Source organism: Zootoca vivipara, chromosome 2 (genome assembly GCF_965207765.1).
Source record: "Zootoca vivipara chromosome 2, rZooViv2.hap1.1, whole genome shotgun sequence".
In the NCBI taxonomy this organism is placed as follows: domain Eukaryota; kingdom Metazoa; phylum Chordata; class Lepidosauria; order Squamata; family Lacertidae; genus Zootoca; species Zootoca vivipara.
Genome location: NC_142584.1, coordinates 86,980,746 through 86,998,240, shown reverse-complemented (window position 1 = coordinate 86,998,240; position 17,495 = coordinate 86,980,746). Strand labels below are relative to the sequence as shown.

The following is a 17,495-nucleotide window of genomic DNA, read 5'->3' as shown; positions in this document are numbered from 1 at the left end:
GAGGTTTCCGCAACCGGAGGGACCGCTTCTGCACATGCGCACAGCACGGTAGAGCGCTTCTGCGCACACGGCGAAACCCGGAAAAATACTTCCGGTTTTGCCGCGTTCGCCCTGAAGGATATGCAACCGGAGGTGTGTGTATCTAGAGGTACCACTGTACTAGACACTTGAGCTTCAATTGATACGTTTACCTAACACACCAAGCAAAACTCATTTCTAGCTTTGGTGCTGTTACTCTGTTCTCTGCCTGACAAGGAACCTGTGTGTTTTGCTTAAGGCCTGGGACAAATCTGGGTAAACAGCCTGGTTTTGGTTTGGTTGGTTTTTTAAAAAAGGGGGGGCTATTGTTTCTCTATCACCTAATCTATCACAGAATCCTAGGTGTATAGCCAGGTTTCTACAGCACCTATCAAGAGTCTCTGCCTTAAAAGTGAGACCACAAACTGACCTTGTGGATGCAACATTCAACCTGACTCTGTACTTTTTCATTTTCCTTGTGTCCCCCCTCCTACCACTTTGTGTAACAAGTTCCCTGAGGCAACAATTTTGTTGCACTGACTAATGCAGGTGTGTGTGAAACGGAAGGACTGAGACTCTGAATAGAAGTATTCCTTTCTGCTACATCTTGCTGAAGTGCCATATTTCTTGTGTCAAAAGTAAAGTCATTCTCTAAGTTCCTATCGCTATATAGTTAAAACACCATCCATACATGAGGGAAGTATCAGGAGGTTGGGGAACACCCTTTTGAAGAAGTAAGTACAAAAAAAAGCTAAGGGGGCAAACCCTACCACAATCTGGAGGAGACCAGGTATGCGCAATGGGCAAGGCATGTCAACTGCTGGGGGGGGGGGAGGGTCAAAACCAAAGAGGGATGTAATAGAATGGAGTATTCTGTATTTAGGCATAGCACTGCACACTGCAACTTTTTGTTGCAGGATTCACTTGTATATACCAGATGTGGGACAAAATGTTCAGCCCAGCTTTTCCAGCAATTTGAGGTTGAGTCAGAAACAGCACAGTCTCAAAGCTTGTGTTGTCAGCAGGGATGGGAGTAAAATCCAATAATCACTTCAGGATACTTAGTGCTTTTGTTGCGAGCATATATGATTATGTTCTGCCCACTTTAGAGATTGTAAATTAACTCTACGGCCAATTTTTAGCATTCCATTTTAGAATCAATTTCTGACCCTTCTTGTAATATATCTTTGTTTCTTTTGACTTCCTGAAGTACACCAACAGCTCTGAAGTGAATTAGTGAATTTTATTTTTGTTCCCGTTACTTTCCTGTTCTTATATTGTTTGGTTATGGTATTTGTAGAATACAAAGCGTTTTTGAGAAGGGGGGCGGGGCGTGGGTTTTGTGACATATTGGTTGGTCCTAATAAAGACATTGTCCAACTGTGGATTTTTTTTCTTATGGAGCCAAACAGCAACCTTTCCAATGTAAGTATACTCGTTCAGCTATATTTTCCCTAGGAGGCCCTAGGATTCATTAACAAAAAGCATTTTGTGCATTAATATTGGTTCAAAAAGAGTAAAGAATAATTTTAAATTGAAAAATTAATTTGAAAAAGTCAACATTTGATTTATTTTATTTAAATATCTTTTTCCATACTGCATTTAGAACATAATGGTTATCAAAACAGCTAACAAGAAATAAATGATATGTAAAAAATATTCGCAAGCTGGCTTTATGAATATAAAAGAGCCCTTATTCAAAAGTAGCTTGAACATTGGTATGCAATTTTAATTGGTCCATCTTGACTGGGCACTGCATGGCATTAGGTTGCATGAATTTGTATTCATATTTTGCTGCTGTTTTCCACATCAGAGTTTCATGCAAATTCCAGTCTTCATTCCAGCTCAAGTGACAGGGAACTTCCTGTTTGTTTTGAGAGTGAGCCTTCCCTCCCAACCACATAATAAACAGTGGATTGTGTGGCACTGCAGACTCTCAGGGCATGCAAATGCCCTGTGACATGTACAACGTTATAGGCTGCCAAAAGTCTCCCAGCTTAAGTTAGCATCGGCCAAGGGAAATCAAATCAGCATTCTGATGGGCGGCAGTCTGCAGTATAAGCTCCAAAGAGAAGAAGGCTGCTGTATTTTATTTTTTTATTTTTTGCTCTAACCTTTTACATTTTTTGTTCAAACCGGATGGTGGGAGTTCGGGTGGGAGCAGCTCTCAAACGCAAAATATCCGCTCTTCCTTTTGAAACAGTGTCAGAATATAATACACCGCATAAATCTGTTACACTGAAATTATCACACACACAGAACCCTGAACCAATGTGGAGTGCTCCTGGCCAGTCTTCCAATCAGTCAGTCATGCACTCTTCCAGGATATTCCATTAACACAGACGCACCTTCTGCTCCCCCCTCAATAGGCACTCCATGGCTACTGTGCATGCTCCTCCTAACTGGGCTCTTACGGGCAGGTGTTCTCCTGTTTTTTTCTAAAGGGTTTTTCTTTTTGTATTTCTGGAAATCTTGGCATTTCGCCAAGCCTGCTAATACTCCACTCTCATTTCTCAGCAGAGAAATTTTTGCTACATTTCTGATGGCACTTGAGTTCACTACTCAAGCACTTAAGTTCACTACTAGATTAGACAGACAGACAGACAGACAGACAGACAGATAGATAGATGATAGATAGATATACAGACAGATAGAGACAGACAGAGATATAATGCTATAGTACTGATTCCATTAGGTCAGTGATGGCGTACCTATGACACGCGTATCAGCAGTGACACACAGAGCAGAGCCCTCACTGCTGGCACACGCAGCAACCTCCCGACTCCTTCCCAGACGCCCCTTTACCCTCCTCCTCCTCCTCGCACCTGTCACTCAAAGAGAGGCGCGGAGCTCACTGGGCATGACAGGAAGTGCCGAAGGGAGGCTCGCCACCGGCAGCGCCACCCTCACCCGCCTCTTCTCGGGCTGCAGGCGCCGTCGTGGAAAAGCTGCCAGCAAGCCTCCCTTCGGCGCTTCCTGTCATGCCCAGTGAGCTCCGCGCCTCTCTTTGATTGACAGGCGCGAGGAGGAGGAGGAGGGTAAAGGGGCAATTGGGAAGGAGTCGGGAGGGCCCTTGCTGCACATGCGTGTGCTGTGGGCACGCGACTCCTGCCCTGCGCAGTGAGCTCCATGCCTCGCTTTGAGTGAGAGTCGCAAAAGGGAAGCGGTGCCGAGGGCAATGGTTGCGCGGGCGGGGTCCGCGTTACATCTCCCGGCGGCCGTAGGGGCTCTCGCTGCCTTACCCGGGCCCCGCATCCCCCCCCCCGAGGCCTTCCGCCTCGCCAAGCTCGGCCAACCACATGTGGTGGGTGGAAGGTGCACGGGTGGCCTGTCTGTGAGGCCAGGCAGGATCCCTCAGCCCTGCTCACCCTCATGCATTTATTTCACAAAACACTCCCCACCCACCCCCAAAAAGCAGCAGGAACCTCCAAGCAGTTGGCAGGGGGAAAATAGGAGGAAGATTTAAAAAAAACATGACAAAGGCATCGCCTCACAAAAAGTAAGTTCCGCATGGCGTTTCCGAGCGCCCGGGGTCGTCCTTCCGTTACCCAGCAGGTGCCAAAGCGAGCACAGCAGAAGGAAGGCGCCGGCCTGTTCTCAAGAGGCAGGGAGTTCCGCAGGGTGGAAAGGGAAAGGTGGGCGTGTGGGGGGGGCGCCGGAGGGATCCTTGCACCATGGCGCCAGGTAGGCTTAAGACTGCCCTGCCTGTTCTCTCCCCCCCCAAAAAAAGCTCAGCAGCTTTGGGGCATCCCCCCCAAAAAGCAAAGCAACTTTGCGCCCCCCAAACTATTTTTAAAAAGCCCAAAAAAGTGCTTTGTGGAGTGCTTTGAAGAAATTAAGGTATTTCTTGAGGATAAGGATCTGGGAAACTTTCCTCAGCTCAATGATGATAAGTGGGTCAACACCCTGATGTTTTTTTACTGATCTCTCTGTTCATATTAATGAACTGAACTAAGCAGGTAAGTTAAATAATTAGCTTTTGGTTTATTAAATACAGTTATATATTACAATTATACCTTTTTGTTATTTTAACTATAAATATCGCGGAATTATGGTGTTTTTTCTCGAAGTGACACACCACCCGAGTTATGCTCGGTTTTTTGGTGAATTTTGACACACCAAGCTCAAAAGGTTGCCCATCACTGCATTAGGTACTCCCTGGCAATGTAGTAGAAAAGTAGGGGCAGAGAATAGTTAGGAGAGAAAGCAACAAGAATGTAAAGGAAGAAAAGTGGACCTACTATTGTTGCTAGAACATGGTTTCTAATACTAATACCATAACAATAACAACTTTATTATTTATACCCCACCCATATGGCTGGGTTGTCCCAGCCACTCTGGGCGCCTTCCAACACATATAAAAACATAGTAAAACACCAACCATTAAAAACCTCCTGATACAGAAGTAAATTAGAGAATAACCGATACCATGACTTGCACTGTTCACTGGCATGGTTCATTACAAATCACTGACTTGTACTTACTTATAGTAGAGATCAAGTCTTGAAATCTTTCCTTAGGAAAGAGTGGATTTTCCAGTCCTCGGAAATACAGCTTTAAGACCCCAGCAACAGAATTAATGTCACGTTCATTTTGATCATCAGCAAGGGGATCTTCACCTGGATGAATAAATAAAAAGTTTATACCATTAAATCCCACTTCTGGATTAGGCAGAAAATCCAGAGCACTTAATAAGCAAGGGAAAGATCAGAGTAATTCTTTCATCCAGTCATTTAATATAGTATTGTTTTAAATGGCACAACACTAGCTTATAACATAGCTGCCAAGTATCCCGTATCCGCCGGGAAAACCCCTTTTTTCTTACCGTTTCCCGGCGGTCTCCCGTTTAGGTTAAAATCCCGGTATTGTCCCTTAAATCGGTTTCGGCCCAGCGGCCATTTTTCTGGTGCCGCTTTGCCCTTCTATGGGCACCAGAAAATGGCGGCGCCGGAAGTCGCTTCCGCGCATGACCGGAAGTTGCGTGACGCGACTTCCGGTGGCGATTTGCCCTTCTATGGGCATCAGAAAATGGCGGCGCCGGCGCCGGAAGTCGCTTTTACGTGCTTCCGGTCATGCGCGGAAGCGACTTCCGGCGTTGGCGCCGCCATTTTCTGGTGCCCATAGAAGGGCGAAGCACCACCGGAAGTTGCGTCACGCAACTTTCGGTCATGCGCGCGCTGCCGATCCCGGATCTTTAGGTCCCGAACTTGGCAGGTATGGCTTATAACACATCAGAGGTCACTGACATCAGGATAATGTGGAGTCATAGAGAAAATTTTAAGCCAGTGAGTACTGTCATTTGATATTCTTTCATCCTCCCTATTTTAGGGATGATTCATGAAGGTACTGTTGTTGTTGTTGTTGTTTCAATATATAAGACAATGTTTTTTGCTACATTTATTTATGGTATTCAAAAATTGGGCGTGGGTGTGGGTGTCTTATATACAATGGTGAATGCATAGGAGTTTTTAAAAAAGAATCTTCCCATGGCTGCCGGGAAGAAGCCGTAGCCACTGTCCTTTCCAGGTGCCCGGCTTGAGCAATCTCCCCCAAAAAGCTCAACAACTTTTCAGGTGCTGGTGGTCCGCTACTGCCCACGCACCCCACCCCAGCCCAGGCATCATTGGGGATTTCCATGACCATCGGGGGTTACCATGCTGGTGCCAGTGAATTTTTTGATACATATTTTTTTGAATTTTTGAATAAAATATCAAAGTTGTTCTGTTTGATGTTTAAAATATTGATTTCTTAAATTTGGGTTCCAAAAAAAGGGTCTTGTTATACGTGGGGGTGTCTTATTCACAGAAAAATACGGCAACTCTGCTCAGCATGTAATATGCCCAATAGTTTAGAGCAGGCATCCCCAAACTGTGGCCCTCCAGATGTTTTGGCCTACAACTCCCATGATCCCTAGCTAACAGGACCAGTGGTCAGGGAAGATGGGAATTGTAGTCCAAAACATCTGGAGGGTCAAAGTTTGGGGATGCCTGGTTTAGAGTTTGGTCTTATGAAACAATACAGGCAACAAACTGCTGTGAACAGAATTTCATCATAACATGATTATAACATAATTATTGTAGATACGGGGATGGAAGGTAACTTAGTTCAGTCTTTATTTTTAAGCAAACTGACTTAATTTGTACCTTCGGAACTAAACATACATGGATTAGAGTGTAGTTATCCATCAAATTTTAAACTTCTCTGACTTTAGTATTTGGCTCCAAACACACATTAAAAATATGTACCGTAGGACAGGAAAATGCATGCTGAAGTATTTATCTTTCATTTGCAGGTGTTAGCATCTGGTCGTATTTTATATTTTATATTTCTGAAAGAAACTTGCCTAGAATTGAATAGATATTTATAACACTCGTTTTATAACACTCATTTCACAAGAAGAAGAAAAGACACTCTGCGTATGGTCAAGACTTGTGTCTTCTTGGTTGGGCTGATTTCTGGCACTGAAAACAGCTTATGAGGCTTTCGCTTAAAAAACTTGTGCCAGTAAAAGCTCAGCCTTAGGCTTTGAAAGATCCAGAGGTGAAACAGTATTCATGTGTTGCAACCTGGGCTACAACATTCTGCTATGTGGGAAATAGAATAGAACAGATTCTTGTCTGCATCACCCTTTACTAGAGCTTGTGTGTTGCACTACAAGGTGAAAGGAAAACACCTTCACATCATTTTGCAAGAAACACAGACTTCTCACATACCTCTCTCAAATGAGTTCTTGATATCATTGACTTCAACCTGAGATCCAGGAACTCTAAAAATACCCTGTTGTTGTAGACCTGGACATAAAACAAGAGGTAAAAGAAAGGCTTATTGCAGTATTTTGAATATCAGTCATTTATTTTCATTGCTAACCGCCCTGAGACCTACGGGTATAATGCGGTATAATAATAATAATAATAATAATAATAATAATAATAATAATAATAATAATAGAATAAAAACATAATTGAGAAAAATGTAAATTAAGATTGATTTTCACTTCTAAATGCTCTAGTACTAGGGCAAGCAACTGAAGGCTCATCTGTTATCTGCAGTCTACCAAGGCTTCCACCCAGCCTACAAACCAGTGTGTGCATTGCTATGATCTAGATAGCTGTTGTTTGGCAGGTGTCAGGGCGGGTATTGAGAGCAGATCAGCAATAACTCACAAGGTGTCAGTGAAATTAATTCTTTATTCAAAGAAACAAAACAGCTCAGGCCTAGTGAGCACAGCAACTCTTCTCAGTATATCTTGCCCCAATGAGGCAGTTGCGAGGACTGAAGGTCCCTGCCTTCCCATAGGTCTCTACGCCTCCTCCTCCCCTGATCCTTCCCAAGTAATCTGAGACTCTGACGCATTGCATTTCTCTGCTCCACCCTCTTCACTTCCCTGTGTGTTCTGGGAGACTGGAGGAAGGGGAGCTGGTCGAAGCAGGAGGCGGAGACTCCCTGGATTCTGCAGCGGCCTGTCTCATCTCTGCCTCTTGGCCCCCTCTGGTCTCCAGCCTCCGCTTCTGCTTCTGGCCGGCTCTCTGCAGCCTCTTCTTGCTCACTAAGTCCTGTTACCTCTTCAGCTTCTAACACACCCTCCTCCCAGTCTGCTCCCTCTTCTCCCATCATCATCCCACCACGAATCCTCTGGCTCTGAGCCTTCTTCCTCTGCTAGTACCTCCCACCACTCCTATGCATCCAGCCAGTCCAACAGAGAAAACCTTGAATAAGCTGAATATGGTTAATGGACCTTACATCACCTACCCTGCACTAGAACAATGCTGATACTTTATCATGATCTTGGATACACTGCAATAGATGGAAAGGCATCAGTTGATTTCTTTCAAACGTGTCTGGACTGAGGTCCACAAAAGCCAGCAAGAGCACATACAACCCAATAATTTATCATACACAAAATGTTATTGTGTTGATGCTAAATCAATGCTATATAAAATAACAATAATTATGACTCAGGCCCATAGCTGTCAAGTTCTCCCTTTTTAAACGGGAAATTCCCTTATGCTGAATAGGCTTCCTCATGAGAAAGGGGGAAACTTGACAGCTATCCTCAGGCCCATATGATTAAGCAATGAAACAAGCATTTTCTGTTTGCATTTCAGACAGAAGAAGTTCTTGAACAGAGAGAGTTTCTTAGAAAATCTATAGCCAACGGGGAGGCTACCAAAAGAACTTACCATATAAGTTGATGTACCGAATGCAACTTTCGACCACAAGTGGAATAGCCTGTCCTGAATCCTTTGAAATAACAATCAAATAAAGAAAAATTGAGCATACTGATTTGATGAAGTCAGTGGTTTAGAAAACACATTCTAGCAAAGACTGCACAAAAAGTCTCAGGTTGGAAAAAGAGCACCATTAGTTTAATCATAGAGTTAGCAATAAATTAAGATAACAATCGCTGCAAGTTTTTGAAACAGCGCTTCACATATCCTACATACTGTCAGCTTTGAGAAAAAATCATAAATTAGAAGCTGGTCCCTGGAATCAATATGATTTAGTCTGAAGCAACGTATGGGGTATTATGCAGCTGGATCATAACTATCACTTTACAGAAATGTAGCTATGAGCCAGGCCTTCTGTAAAAATGCACTATTGCTTGGTTGTACCATTCAAATGTTTTCAAACCAAGAACTGTTGCCTTGAAGTAAACAATTTTGAAATGCTAGCCTGAATCACAGAGGAAGGCAAGGGGAAAAGTTATCCTTGCATGAGTTTTGGCTTTTGTATCCATCGCTAAAAACTTAATGTGAGTATAGCGTATTTTTGGCATGGGATTACAATTGTCTCCCTTAAATTTAGATTGTGCTCATATTATATAAACATATATGATTTTTTTTTCCAGAAAGGGGGGCCTCTACTAGTAAATACCTGGTTTCTGGTTCGAGCATTCCTTCTTCCTCTGATAAGCAAACAAAGCAGCAAAGTAGGGAAAAAAGAAAAGGTTAAGCAAGAATAAGATCAGTTAAAGTAAGCATAACTTCCAGAGGCTATGAAAGCTCAAATGCAATGGCAGCTTAGAAGGATCTAGTTGAAGCTCCAACACCCCATATAACTGCTTAGTATGCAATCTCTTGTCCTCAGTGACCAACTTTCAGATTACTCTTATAATAATTTATTGCGTTCTCCTCATCCCCATATTTAGTTCTTCCAACAGACGCCCCCCCCCCCTTTCAGATCTCCACATTCACAGGCAAAAGCAAGACAATCTCACAGCCCTGCTGGCAAGAAAGTGAAGATTTTGCCTGTCAAGTTATGGGCATGCCTTAGTAGGCTGTTGGAAGTATGTTTCTGTGACACAGTTCTTCCTCTATGTGGGTGGTTTGGATTATTATTTTTTGCTGCTCTGGTTTAATTTTAATATGTGCATTGTTTTATACTTAGATTTTAGTTTGACTTTTTATTTTGTAAGCTTCTTTGAAGGCCTTCTGTGTGGAAAACAATGTAAAGTATTAATATCAATCTATACATAAAGCAAACCTTTCCTAATGGGAAGATATTTCTTTGTTGTTGTTTTCTGTGGCTGAGACCCATAGTGAATATACCTCAACTTTTTTCTTTCTTTCTTTTTAAGGAGCATACTTTAGGACATACTTAACCATGCATTTTGGGGCCTGGGGCATAAGAAACATTCACAGGAGAGCAAATAGAATTGTCACTTCAGAGTAATATTTCTCTCTGGCGTTATTAAGAAAGCTCAGTTTAAATGGAGGCAAGCTTTCTTTTTCTTCTTACCCTGAAGCAGCCATTGCTTCTAGGAAAACATAGAACTGCTGCTTTGGTTTTGATATGACACTGCAATCTTATTGCTTGAAAATTCACCACCACTAGTTTCCGTCAGGAATCTCTTTATTGGAAGTGGGTCAACCCTCTTCAGATAGATTTCTAGTGGCATTAGTTCCTTTGGCGCAACACTGAATAGGTTGATTTAATTAATATTAAAATATAAAGCTTAATTTAACTGGAAATTTTTAAAAGAAACATTTAATAGTCCTACCATGTTTATAATCACTAGGAACCAGCTAAAAAGTAGTGGCTGGTCAGTTTCAGGTGTGGTTGGATGACGCAAATTATCTTGGCCTATTTCATAGTGGTTCTAGAGTTTGCTTTTGTACTGGAATGGCTTTTGTTTGCCCAAAGTGATGGCTTTCATTAGGAGAAAGACTGGGGGAGTGCAACATTGCTTATTCTTCTTGATCTTTCAAGTGGCTTTTGATACTATTTGGTGTCATTCTATGACTTGGAGGCCCTGTTATAGGATAGTTCTGCTCCTACTTACAGGGCCAGTTCCAGAAAGGCCTGGTTTTCAACCCACTGAAAAAGTCACATTCAACATATAAAAAATAATCATGAGACTCTACCCTTAAAGGTATCCACAGTTTCACTTTTTGGGTGGCTGGTGGCTGAACATTATACATCTGAATGGTTTGAAGTGGTGGCAGTGTTAGATATTGGGACATGCAGTAACAACATGCTGATTGATGCATTGCTCTGGGAGTAGGGTTGCCAGACTCAATAGAGGACAGGACTTCTGTGCCTTTAATTGCCCTGCTCTCTTTTGAGTCTGGAAACCTTAAAGAGAAACCAGCAGACCCTTTGTTCTGGCAACCCTATCTGGGAGTTGTGAAGCCCCTCACACCAGATGCCTGAACTAGCACAAAATGGCATCATTCATGAACATTTTGACTGCTCAGGGAACTCATGCCTCACACTTCCTGGCCAGGTTTTGTGACAGCAATGATCTCCATCTACGGAGCTCTTCCATGCAAGGAGGGCGTCTGGTCAAAGTTGGCAAGACTCTTTCTGGTGCAGTTTGCTCAGAGGGGTGATAGGTGTAGGGTTGGGCATGGCTGCTGATGTGGCCCCTTCCACAACTTCATTCAGCGCATGGAGAGGGGCTGTGTCAACCCCTCAAAGGTGACTGAAAGAAGATGGCATAGGCAGCGAACCACCCAATAGAAAATTAATGGAAAAGGGTAGGTGGAGAATGAGGGCTTGAAGTCAAGCTAGAGGAGATAGGGATGACAAAAGGAACTTCCTTAAGTTCAGGTGGTACCATAAACAGGAAGTGGGCAGGGAAGAGGGAAAGCTAGGCATTAACAAGAAGGAAGGTAGCTCAAAGAAGTGGGGAAAACTCAGCTGTGATCTCACATCCTGATTTACTTCGATCCAGACCAACACGGCTACCTACCTGTATCCTGATTTTACTTATTCCACAAAGATCTCAGAGCAGCTTATATATGGGTCTTCACGTGGCCTTGCACCCAGACAGCTTTAAAGGGCCACACCGAGTTAGTAGAATTGCATTGCATGCCTTCACACTTCTCTCTGGGATTTACATTAGACCCTGTGGTGGCAAAGTTCTAAGAGCAGGACAAGCTCTTCGACATGACTTGATTAACATGCACCATAGACTTTTATAGCTGTCCGCTCCCCATGTATATACACAAAATCAGAGACAAGACTACTGGAGTCAAGTCTACTGGAGCCACTAAAAAGCAATTTGCTCCTGTGCTAGAATAATAATAATAATAATAATAATAATAATAATAATAATAATAATAATAATGGGAAAGCTTAAATGTGTTTCTCTTTGCAATAATCAGTACTGCTTTAAAGAATACAAATCTTTCTAAATTCCTAAATCAGCATCCTATTTTTAAGCTGTGCCTAAGGCATAAAACTGAATGCTAAATGGAGATTGACTCCAAAATGGCTGCAATTCTTCAGCCCACTCAAAGCTTCTATTTCCTCAATGTCTGTTAAACCATAGCTCTTTCCAAATAGCAGCAAGATCAATGCATTTTCTTCTGTAACACTCAGTGCAATCCTGGATGTTGTGCATATTAATCTTTTATGGTATGGAGTGGGGACGTAAAAACGAGCCTGCCAAATGCTTATTTAAAGACATGCACAACTTTGCTGAACAGTTTTAACAGAACTGCATTAGGCTCATGTAAAAAAAATACTGAAAATACCTAGCTTGTCATTCAGTGAGCCGTACACAGGACAGGTACAGCTCCCCCTCACCCCACTCAATCCTTACAAAGCTTGTTGTTTCTTTTTTCTCACAGCCATTGGAGAACAAGTTGCTGAAATATTACATTATTATTATTATTATTATTATTATTATTATTATTATTATTATTATTACATTCAGGGCTTTTTAAAGCCGGAATTCACTGGAACTCAGTTCCGTAATCTCTTAGGTGGGTGGCGTTGCCATTCTAAGAAAACAACGGAGGTGTTCATGGTGAGTTCTGGCACTTCTTTTTCTAGAAAAATATCAATGACTTTATTATTCTTTTAAAGGGGGACATCCAGAATTTTCTAGAAGTAGGGGGTAGGAAGGGTACCCCAACATGGGTCAAACTTTCTCAGCCACTCCCCTCTGTCGCTTTCCTTCAAAACAAACATTCAGGAGTTTTCTGCCTGTGGAATAAATGGTTGAGTATACATTTTGTTTCTGCTAATAGCATCTTGCCTTTCTTAAATTACAAAGAGCCATATCAGTCTGAGCACCGAAATCTTTTGAGGATTTTTGTTTAACTCTGATCCACTGCAAATCTCTTTTAACGGAAGGCAGGCATGCTGCATTTAAATTCCAGGATGTTCATATAAACAGCAGCTTATAGAACCTCGGTAGTTCTGCCTGCAGTGATAAGATATGGCAGGTTGCAATTAGCATGCTGACAGGCACAAAGAGTGTTGCGCTTCCATACTGTTCCACAAGGGTCATTACACTTATCTCATCCCTCCCAGTTGGCACAAACAGGAGTGATGTGCCTCACTATTGCAGTAAGGAGGAGGAGCAACAGCCACCAATAGAAATTGTCACTGAGGCAGAGGCATACTAACCACTTTAATGGTGTGATGTGCAGTGCATGGGAAAGGCCAGGTCCAAGAGAAGGAAACAGGTTCAGCAGTTAGAAGAGGAAAAAAATGCTACCATTACATCCACAGTGTCCACAGACTCTCACTGTTAGACAGCAAGTACCTTAATGAACGTTTCCATATTGCCGTTAAAGAGTTTATGATTATAGACTGAGAGAGGCCTAGGTCTCCTCATTTTCTGTGGCTTAGGGGGAAGACATGGGGGCCTGAGAAAAATGGAACAAAAGAGATCAACAAAACATCAACTTGAATACAATGGCAGGGAAAGAGTTCAAAGACTACAAATAAAAAAGACCTAGAAGGGGAAAGGTCACTGTGAGGATGAAAGCATTGGCTCCAACCATATTATGCGACCATTACCACCTTGATATCTTCCTCATATATCTGTCATTTTAAATATCAACGTGGGGAACCTAGGACATGGACTCACCTGTATCTCAAGAGTACAATGCCAACTCTCCACTCCAAAAGAAGAGGGGAGGATACAGGACAAAAGACAGCCAAGAAGCAACAATGGGTATGGAGACAGACAAGACAAGGAAGAGGGGGGAAGTAAAGATACAGGAGCTTGTCCATACTTTTATGGATAACTTATAGTAAAACTCACTTGGGAATGTGGGTTGAGGTCAGCAATAGGCAAATGCTTTCTGCATTGAAAGAGGTTGTACTAGATGACCCTTCCCTTCCAACTCTACAATTCTATTATTCTATGTCTGCCCCAGTTTCTAGAGACCCACGCCTTTGTCAACTTGTCTTTTAATGTAGCACCTTTCATTTCCAAAGGATCGCCATCAATTTTGCACACAGAATTTATATATTATCATACTTACCCACTGGCCATGCTAGCTGGGACTGCTGCGAGTCCAGCAACACATGGCCCTTCAGATGTTCAGCAGTCCCAGATAGCATGGCCAATGGGTAAATATGATGTTAGGTGTAGTCCAACGGTATCTGGAGAGCCACAGACATCTCTCTTCTGAACACAGTATGGCTGACTTTTCCTTTTCAACACTTACCTGGGGGGAAACCACTGGCATGGCCTAGCAATCCATTGCATAAAACAAACTGCCAACCTAGCAGGGACACATTCCTTACTCCCAGTGTAACTTTGGAAGCATTCAGTAAGCTTTGCCTAAGAGTGGGAGGAGGTGGCAGCCGCCGCAGGCCCTAATACTCTGATTGAAAGACTTTATAGAAATTCTAGCTATATAAACTTGTTAGAAGGCACTGGATCAATAATAGCAATAGACAGTCCTCTTTGGTGATAGAGGCCACAAGCAAGGTGGAAAAGAACCGCTTTTGACAGCTGGAGAAGATGGCGCAAGGGTCAGATCAGTGTGCTGCCTCTATTTGTGTGGAAGGCATACCCCTTGGAGATAGATGGGAAAGCTGTGCATGTTCATGTGTTTTAATGTGCCCTTAGTGCCCCTGAAGTTCAAATAGTTTGGATATTTTATCATGTATTTTTAAAACATAACCAACTTCAAGCAGGATAAAAACACTATGAGACAAAAACACTGTGAGACACAGTATACAGTTACGATTGCCAGGAATGCTGCGGTGCAGAAATAGATCTGTTCTTTTGGGGGTAAGTTCTGAATTTGGATTCAGTCCCTCAGCCTACCAAAGTTCAGGCATTTTAAGGAATTGTGCAAATTCTGTCCCATACATGCCATTGTTATCCCTGGCTATAAAAGGATAGTCTCACTGAGAGAATATAAAGCGTTATACCTCTTCACAGTAGCTTGTAAATTAAAATTCATTTGCAGCCGATTAGAAAGGCTGTTTTTCTCACAGTCTGCACTGACCAGCATGATATGCAACCCAGTATTTCACATGCTTGGCTGGGAAAAGAGCTTCTCATGAGAAGGGGCTACACTCTAACAGCCATCTATGCTAGCATTTGCAAAATTGTTTTCTCAATTTCTTCACTAGTACTGCAGTTTATTAAACATTGAGACAGTGCTATATTTTTAAAAATGAGTTTGACAGCCCAGCTGTCCTGTATATCAGAGTCCTATATCCTACTGTTATACATCATGACAAAATTCTTGCAACTGAGCTGAAAAGCAATTGCTGCATTTCTTTGGGAGTTCTTCAAGCAATGGAGAAAACCTCCCTCTCCGACCTCTACCTTCTTCCTCCGCAGCTGAAAGCATGCAACCATTTTAATGATTCTTCAAAACTGCAGCAGAATGGCCGGCTTCAGCCCTGCAGGGTGTTAAGCTGAAGGGTGAGCAGAAGCTGCCTTTTGGTACAAGAATTAAAAATCTGTGCTCTGAGCAAAATGAATTTCAGATGTTCAGAGCTTGTTCTTCTACAGAAACAAAAAAAGAAGAAGTGATCTGTACAGAGCCATCGTCACTCAGGTCACAGAGCGACACATTCTTTTATGAAGCAGGCATCTGAAAAGCTAACCATTGAACCTAGCAGGTAAATATTTGGGGCAAAACTTCCTTTCCTCCACTGAAGCTTTTAAATCGGGGGAAAAAAACCTTTAGGGGACACAGATGTCATGGCTCCCAACAGCCTTGACAATAGCTTGTAACAATTGCAGCAATTGCTGAGTCCTCTTTCTTTTGGAACCACACTGGTAGCAATGGAGCCTGGCAGGAAACAAGAACGGTAGCAGCACTACCTGCCTGTCCCAATGCAGGTACCACTAATCTGGCCAGGAAGTAACAAGAGCAAAACAGTGCCTGCGTGGGACCATCAAGAATCACCAGCGCTACCAGCCTTCTACAGATTTAACAGCTACAGCTTCTCTCAAGGATCCTTGAAAACTAGAGCACTGCCGCATGGGTGGGGGCACTAGGGATCTCTTGACCAACCAGTACCAGCTCAGTTAAAAACACCACTGCAACCCCCAGGTGCCCTTATAGGTAACTACAGCAATTAAGTCAGTTTAAAACTGATGGAAGTTTGTAATGTAAAAATTCTTGGAATGGGAAAGGATTATTGTAGTCACAGGGGAGAGTGTGGCAGGGGGAAGAGACAGAGAGAGGAGTGAGTGAATTTAGATTATAGGATGAAATGATGGGTGAGGGGAGGGGGTGAAAGACAGGGCGGTGCATTTCAAACCTCCCAAACCATATTTTTACATGCCTCTTATACTAAATAACTTTGGCCAGCCTTGTCATACGAAACACACACACTTCTAAATATATGTATTTCACCCTGTTACACAATATGTGTCCCTCCCTTCATCTCTCCCATTCAATCCTTCCCCCAAGTGGCTTTTCATCGCCACTGCCTGCTGCTGCTGAATGATATTTTCATTGCTTAACTGAATCAGGTTATGTTCTTTTGCCAATTTCTGTCAGCAGCTCTCCTTTTCTCGGTTTCCTAGACTCTGCTTATCCTTCTGAAGTGACTTCTTTCCCTTCAAACACCCTTAGATTTTTCCTTACTCTCCCTTACCAAAATTATCCAATATTTACTTTTATTCTCAATGCCTATCCTTCCTTATTTTTTGTTACAGAGAAGGGGTCATTTAGCAGACTCTCCATGCCAAAAGGTAAGAGGGGATCAATCCTAGAGTTGGTTGGTTGGATGGATGGATGTAAACTCTGTATTTTGCTCCTGAACGAATATCAGCAAGCAAGGGTGGTCTTGCCAGTTAGGCCAAGGTGGCTGGTCAGTGTCATAAACAGACCAGAAATAAGCTCCACTATATCCATGGAGACACTGCAATGCACCGAGCTGACACAGCATTCCTCATGATTTCAGAGCCAGTCAGCTAAAAATTACACTGCAGGAAAAACAAGGGCCTGTTTGTCATATTTCTAATTAATCCATTTAGGCAATGCAGATAAGAGTAGGCCCCTAGAGCAGGGTGTTGCCCCTCTGCAGCACAATGGCTAAAGGATTCCACCCCACCACACAAAAATCTATTTATTGCAGATGCATCTTACAATAGCAATACCAACTACTCTCCAGAATGCAATATTAAATTCATATATACAGCTTCCACTTACCTGGTTGTACCACATTCAGCTCTTTCACCTGGGGTGGGGAAGAAATCACATGTTAATTATATCCTTGTTTACATAATATAAAAGGTCACAGCTATTTGGTTTATTTTTTTCTTCAAAAATTGGGGGCGGGGGGAAACTGTTCTAACATTAAGCTACAAGTTAACTGCTCATATATAGCAAGTGAGAAATCACAAGGGTCTGAAGACATTACATTTTACTCATAAAACCTCAGTTTACTATTAATTTACAAATTTGGGAGTGTATCCAACTAAGTTCTACTCAGAGTTGACTTACTGAAATTAATAAACTTAAATTGGTCCTCTCCATTAATTCCAAATCTACTATTGAGCAGGGAATAGTGTTCGATACAATCCCTTGACTGCCGAAAGCCATCTTACAAGTCAAGAACCATGTTGACTTGAGAGCATCTCTATACTTCCCTACTCCAATCAATCATCTCAGGATGATACTCAGAGGCTTTCGGAGCTTGTTTCTTTCTTGAATCCTAATCTCGGACGTCAGCCTCAGCATTGCTCCTTGCATCTTTCCAATAGTGAGATTCAGACGCAGGGAGGAACATCTTTGTGGCTGCATAGAATCACA

At 42.6% G+C, this 17,495-nt stretch overlaps 1 protein-coding gene across 2 annotated transcripts in view; it reads right to left on the bottom strand.

Annotated features, from left to right (window-relative positions):
• SRGAP3 (SLIT-ROBO Rho GTPase activating protein 3) overlaps positions 1-17,495 on the bottom strand; it is a 179,453-nt gene that overhangs the window by 23,242 nt on the left and 138,716 nt on the right. Inside the window, exons 11-15 of one of the 2 annotated variants that reach the window (XM_035106570.3) lie at positions 16,893-16,920; positions 13,019-13,121; positions 8,199-8,259; positions 6,732-6,809; positions 4,503-4,637 (exon numbers count right to left, since the gene is read on the bottom strand). In XM_035106570.3, the coding sequence (XP_034962461.1) occupies positions 4,503-4,637; positions 6,732-6,809; positions 8,199-8,259; positions 13,019-13,121; positions 16,893-16,920 (405 nt within the window). Of the gene's footprint in view, positions 1-4,502; positions 4,638-6,731; positions 6,810-8,198; positions 8,260-8,892; positions 8,924-13,018; positions 13,122-16,892; positions 16,921-17,495 lie in introns of both variants that reach the window. The other variant, XM_035106571.3, reaches the window with a different exon arrangement.